Consider the following 6686-nt stretch of genomic DNA (forward strand, 5'->3'; position numbering starts at 1 on the left):
AAATGATAGTTTGAGGGGACAAAATGATAGTTTCAAATGATAAAATGATATTTTTGTTTCATAATGATAGTTTTAGTTCTTTGGATGATAAAATGATACTTTTGCATCATAAAATGATAGTTTGAGGGGATAAAATGATTGTTTCAAATGATAAAATGATACTTTTGTTTAATAATGATAGTTTTAGATTTTTTTGATGATAAAATGATACTTTTGCATCGTAAAATGATAGTTTGAGGGGATAAAATGATAGTTTCAAATGATAAAGTAATATTTTTATTTCATAATGATAGTTTTAGTTCTTTGGATGATAAAATGATACTTTTGCATCATAAAATGATAGTTTGAGGGGATAAAATGATAGTTTCAAATGATAAAATGATATTTTTGTTTAATAATGATAGTTTTAGATTTTTTTGATGATAAAATGATACTTTTGCATCATAAAATGATAGTTTGAGGGGATAAAATGATAGTTTCAAATGATAAAATGATATTTTTGTTTCATAATGATAGTTTTAGATTTTTTTGATGATAAAATGATACTTTTGCATCGTAAAATGATAGTTTGAGGGGACAAAATGATAGTTTCAAATGATAAAATGATATTTTTGTTTCATAATGATAGTTTTAGTTCTTTGGATGATAAAATGATACTTTTGCATCATAAAATAATAGTTTGAGGGGATAAAATGATAGTTTCAAATGATAAAATGATACTTTTGTTTAATAATGATAGTTTTAGATTTTTTTGATGATATAATGATACTTTTGCATCGTAAAATGATAGTTTGAGGGGATAAAATGATAGTTTCAAATGATAAAGTGATATTTTTGTTTCATAATGATAGTTTTAGTTCTTTGGATGATAAAATGATACTTTTGCATCATAAAATGATAGTTTGAGGGGATAAAATGATAGTTTCAAATGATAAAATGATATTTTTGTTTAATAATGATAGTTTTAGATTTTTTTGATGATAAAATGATACTTTTGCATCATAAAATGATAGTCTGAGGGGATAAAATGATAGTTTCAATTGATAAAATGATATTTTTGTTTCATAATGATAGTTTTAGATTTTTTTGATGATAAAATGATACTTTTGCATCGTAAAATGATAGTTTGAGGGGACAAAATGATAGTTTCAAATGATAAAATGATATTTATGTTTCATAATGATAGTTTTAGTTCTTTGGATGATAAAATGATACTTTTGCATCATAAAATGATAGTTTCAGGGGATAAAATGATAGTTTCAAATGATAAAATGATACTTTTGTTTAATAATGATAGTTTTAGATTTTTTTGATGATAAAATGATACTTTTGCATCGTAAAATGATAGTTTCAGTGGGTAAAATGATAGGTTCAGTGATAACATGATATTTTTGTTTCGTAATGATAGTTTTAGATTTTTGGCTGATAAAATGATACTTTTGCATCATAAAATGATAGTTTGAGGGGATAAAATGATAGTTTCAAATGATAAAATGATACTTTTGTTTCATAATGATAGTTTTAGATTTTTTTGATGATAAAATGATACTTTTGCATCGTAAAATGATAGTTTCAGTGGGTAAAATGATAGGTTCAGTGATAAAATGATATTTTTGTTTCATAATGATAGTTTTAGATTTTTGGCTGATAAAATGATACTTTTGCATCATAAAATGATAGTTTGAGGGGATAAAATGATAGTTTCAAATGATAAAATGATACTTTTGTTTAATAATGATAGTTTTAGATTTTTTTGATGATAAAATGATACTTTTGCATCGTAAAATGATAGTTTGAGGGGACAAAATGATAGTTTCAAATGATAAAATGATATTTTTGTTTCATAATGATAGTTTTAGTTCTTTGGATGATAAAATGATACTTTTGCATCATAAAATGATAGTTTGAGGGGATAAAATGATAGTTTCAAATAATAAAATGATACTTTTGTTTAATAATGATAGTTTTAGATTTTTTTGATGATAAAATGATACTTTTCCATCGTAAAATGATAGTTTGAGGGGACAAAATGATAGTTTCAAATGATAAAATGATATTTTTGTTTCATAATGATAGTTTTAGTTCTTTGGATTCCGGTAGCTGAATCGGAGCCCTAACTCTGATAGTTGTATGTCGGCGCTTGCTTATCAAGGGGGAAAAATGTAACAGAACTGAGTTTTACCGTTCTCGCCGGGATCGATGAAGACTTCACTGGCTGCTCAACGTCCGGCGTCGAATTGGTGATTGCACTGACTGGATACGCACAAGAGGGGAAACGAGAAGTGGAGAGAGGATTTGTTTTCAATCTTCAAATTGTGAAAATAGGGAGGGCATAATGGAGAAGTGGAGGTTTGTCGGGGCTGGGCATTCGAGCCATGATAATAAACCAGCCCCCACAAGTGTGATTTGGGTCAGGGGTTTGTAGTGTGAACAGTGCGGGCCTTACGGGCCTCGACCGGGCCATCTAATATCAAACATGGCAACCAAACAACTGGTATAAGTATGATATGAAACGTAAACATGAGTTAACATACGAACCAAACGACTCCTTAGGATTTCAATTATAAAATATTATTTTTTAACACTAAAATGTTATTTTTATAATTTAAATACAAAAATAATGTATTGAGATTATGTAAAGGGAAATGATAAAATGATAAATGATTACCTCTTAAATAAAGGGATCGAAGTAAAAAGTAAGGCTATCAACTTAAAAGACTGGACTGTATACCTAAAAGATAATTAAAATTGAAGAGTTTCGAGAATTTGAATATTTAAAAAATAACTACACCACACCAAAAAAAGAATTAAAAATAGAGAAAGGCAAACTAAATCCCAACAACGGCAGCGACGGAGATTCCAATGCCGGAAACACACTTGGATTCCTCCGCCGCATTTCCAAATTAATCCATCACGCATTCCTCCTCGATCTCTAATCGCAATGATTCACCAATGCATTTCCAAGGCGCCTCCGCCTCCGCCTCCCTCACCAATCTCCAGACCCAAAACCCTCACCAGGTCCACCATCCGCTGTCAATTGGAGCAGAAAGCGCCGGCGCTCGCCGCGGCCGGTATGAGCCCCTTCACGGGGCGGGACCCCAATGTGAAGAAGCCGGGTTGGCTGAGGCAGAAGGCGCCTCAGGGGGAAAAGTACGACGAGGTCAAGGAATCGCTGTCGAGGCTCAAGCTCAACACTGTATGTGAGGAGGCGCAGTGCCCTAATATTGGGGAGTGCTGGAACGGCGGCAGCGACGGCATCTCCACCGCCACCATCATGTTGCTCGGCGACACCTGCACTAGGGGTTGCCGTTTCTGTGCTGTGAAGACGAGTAGGAACCCGTCGCCGCCCGATCCTATGGAGCCCTATAATACTGCTAAGGCTATTGCCAGTTGGGGGTAATTCATGTTCTTCGCTTTCCCCGTTTCCAATTTACTGTGTTTATTCAGCTCTGCTGCTTCATGTTTGATAATCGCTTCTTTCAGTTTGATTGTTTTACAAATTTTGTTGCAACAAGCCAATATATTAGATTTCTGGTTGGCAATAGAGCAATTGAATGAATTCCTCTTTTGTGATGTGAGTTCCATGTGTAAGGGAGAAGAATGTATAGGAATTGGTGTTTGGGTTGGATGCTAATGGGAAACTACTTTAGCACGCCCAGTGGGCCTTACACATGAATTTTTTTGGGTACTCTCCACTTGTTTGCTTTTTTAGTAGTGCAATTAGTTGGGGACTCTAATGTGATTAGGCTTGATTTGGGAGTGTATACGCCTGGATGGACTTTTTATAACTAAGTGTGTGCATGAGAAAAGGTTGCATATCTGTTGTGTTAATTGTTATTAAGTAGGAGATTTGTTATTCTCTGCCATGACTTTGCCAAATCTTGGGTGCTTATGCTATTGTATAATCTATTCATTGAAGGCAATAATGAAATGAATCCATCAACCTCTTCTTCCTTGGTATATGGAGAACTTATTTGGGGCCATCAATATATAGGGAATGATATATATTTAACCAGTAGCAATTTCTTGAATGACCTAAAAGTTGGAACCGGAAGGAATCAGCTGTTTGGACATTATAAGTTGAACAAAATGATTAAGTAATTGTGTTAGTTCTTTTATTTAGTAAAAAGGTAAAGTATGTTTTTCTTCTGCTATGACTGCAACAAACAATGAATCTTACTATCTCAAAGAGACTTTGCATGTATCACAGGCTGACAGTTGCCTTGCTTTTTATTTTCCAGTGTGGATTATATTGTCCTCACCAGCGTGGACCGAGATGATATACCTGATGGTGGAAGTGGTCATTTTGCTGAAACAGTAAAAGCAATGAAGGTTTGTTATGTGTCTTTAGTAGAATTAAATCTCGTAGGAACTGAGTGTTACAATGGTTGCTTCATAGGTGCATATGTGTATATTTGATAACACCCATGGAAAAGTCTAGTATTTGTAACAAGCATGGAAAAGTCCAGTACTTGTCTTCGTAGTTAGCATTCAGTTCATGTGAAGATGACCACTCTTGAGTAAATCTAACATGGAGCTAATTTATTTTGGCAGGCACTTAATCCTGAAATCATGGTTGAGTGTTTAACATCAGATTTTCGAGGTGATCTAGAGGCTGTATCCACACTTGTTCACTCAGGGTTAGATGTGTTTGCTCACAATGTTGAAACTGTGAAACGACTGCAGCGGATAGTAAGGGATCCTAGGGCTGGGTAAGTGACTTTGTCTTGGTATTATTTTTACAATTTCAGAGAATCCTAGTCAGTTCATGATTGACAGGAAACTTGGTGATTTCGTAAACATATTTATTGAAGCTGCTAAGTCCTTGGTAGAGTAGCTGGCATTTGAAGTTCTCAAGCCAATAGGACTAGGAAGTACCTGTGTGCACTAAGCAGGGGCGGATCTACTAGGAGGGGATAAGGGGCATTTGCCCCTCCTCAATATATTTCATGGAGTAATTTTTAAAATTTTTTGATTTCCTTTATAAATGCCCCACCTCAAACTTTTAAAATTTCTTCTTAGATATATTTTTGCCCCCGTCGAATTGAAATCCTGGCTCCGCCCCTGGCACTAAGCATATACACAGTATTTAATTTCAGTTGTATTTCTCTTACAAGAATGTGATTGTAAGAGTTTTCAGTCTTTTAGTGAATTTGCTACTGGAGTTGCTATTGCATGTATATCAATACGTCCTGTTTTTCTTTAAAAAAAAGACTACCATACCCTTGGTGGAATCTTAATCATCTTTTGAAATATCTGACAGGTGTACCTTCCATTTGTTAACCCGATGAAGAACCCTATCCACCATCTTTCGACTTCTTTTCAAGAAACTTAGTTCAACATTGAAACATTCTTTTAGTAAATTAAAACTGATGGTACTTATACACTTTTTTATATTATTATATATTTGGTCAAATGTTACAGATATGAGCAAAGTTTATCAGTTTTGAAACATGCAAAGCTCGACAAGGAAGGGATGATAACAAAATCATCTCTTATGTTAGGACTTGGTGAAAGTGATGATGAATTGAAGGAAGCCATGGCTGATTTAAGGGCGATTGATGTTGACATTTTGACTCTAGGACAATACTTACAGGTGAGCAGTGCTAATGAGCTTTCCATGATACTTCTCAGAGATGATAAAATGAAACTTTTCCATTTGTTTTATCTATAATGATATGGAGTTGCAATTCATTTATCTGATTCAAGTAAAAAGCTCCCGAGTTCTCTTGAGTCACCTAAGAAATAAACCCAGAACTTTTTATTTGATGGTGCTTGTATAGCTGATTATCCCTGTAGTCATTTGTCATACAACTAGTGTTTCTTCTAACTGAAGCATACTCAAGAACTAACTCCAAATTGTTGTAATCTGTTTCATGCAGCCTACTCCATTACATCTTACAGTCAAGGAGTATGTTACCCCAGAAAAATTTGCTTTCTGGAAAGATTATGGAGAGTCGATTGGTTTCCGTTATGTTGCCAGTGGACCCTTGGTAAACTCTTTACACTTTTAATCCTCATTGTCGTTGGAGAATTTTGTTTTTCTGTTTCTGCTCATGCTGGAACTTCCTATCAAAATACTTGTCCGTGTATCTTATTCATTTGCAAGTACCAATTGTTATTTTCTTTGCAGTGGTACTAGAGCAAATTTTGAAGCAAGTAGTATCTGTTTAACATTCTTGTTCGTGTTCTAGGTTCGATCATCATACAGGGCGGGAGAGCTGTTTATCAAGACTATGGTAAAGAAGAAGACCAAAAATGGATCTGCGTAACCTACCAACACATTGTAGGACATCAATTCTTTGGCTGCCAATTATAGATAAGCTTTGTATGTATTGTAGCACTAGTAATTCCAATTCATAATTTGAGTATGTAATCACATGGATCCCAATTTTTTTGATGCGTGTATTGTTTTTTGTTATTTATGAATTTTTATTGGGTCCTAGGTGAAGTGATAAATTGCTAACAAAGAACTAAGGTTGGTTGTCAGGATTATGTCTAGGAAAGTAATTTGATTCCTTAAATTTTAAATTCATATGTTTGTTTTGGTTTTTAATCAAACTGGGAAAGTAATCAGAATCCAAGAACAAGGAAAGTTAATACAACTTTCAAGGATTCTAAATTCTAACTTTTCTTAGGTATTCCTTAGGGCTGGCAATTTTTGACACGACACGATAACACGACAC

The 6686-nt window shown here is 34.0% G+C and overlaps 1 protein-coding gene across 1 annotated transcript; it reads left to right on the top strand.

Annotated features, from left to right (window-relative positions):
- The first annotated feature begins 2795 nt into the window (after nucleotides 1-2795).
- LOC121756576 (lipoyl synthase, chloroplastic-like) lies at nucleotides 2796-6445 on the top strand. Its single transcript, XM_042152155.1, has 6 exons — nucleotides 2796-3396; nucleotides 4242-4332; nucleotides 4555-4712; nucleotides 5425-5596; nucleotides 5883-5993; nucleotides 6195-6445. Exons 1-6 carry the CDS (start codon nucleotides 2942-2944, stop codon nucleotides 6270-6272), a joined length of 1065 nt encoding a protein of 354 aa, XP_042008089.1. The 5' UTR covers nucleotides 2796-2941; the 3' UTR covers nucleotides 6273-6445.
- Nucleotides 6446-6686: the final 241 nt, after the last annotated feature.

This window comes from Salvia splendens, chromosome 11 (assembly GCF_004379255.2).
Source record: "Salvia splendens isolate huo1 chromosome 11, SspV2, whole genome shotgun sequence".
NCBI classification, from domain to species: Eukaryota; Viridiplantae; Streptophyta; class Magnoliopsida; order Lamiales; family Lamiaceae; genus Salvia; species Salvia splendens.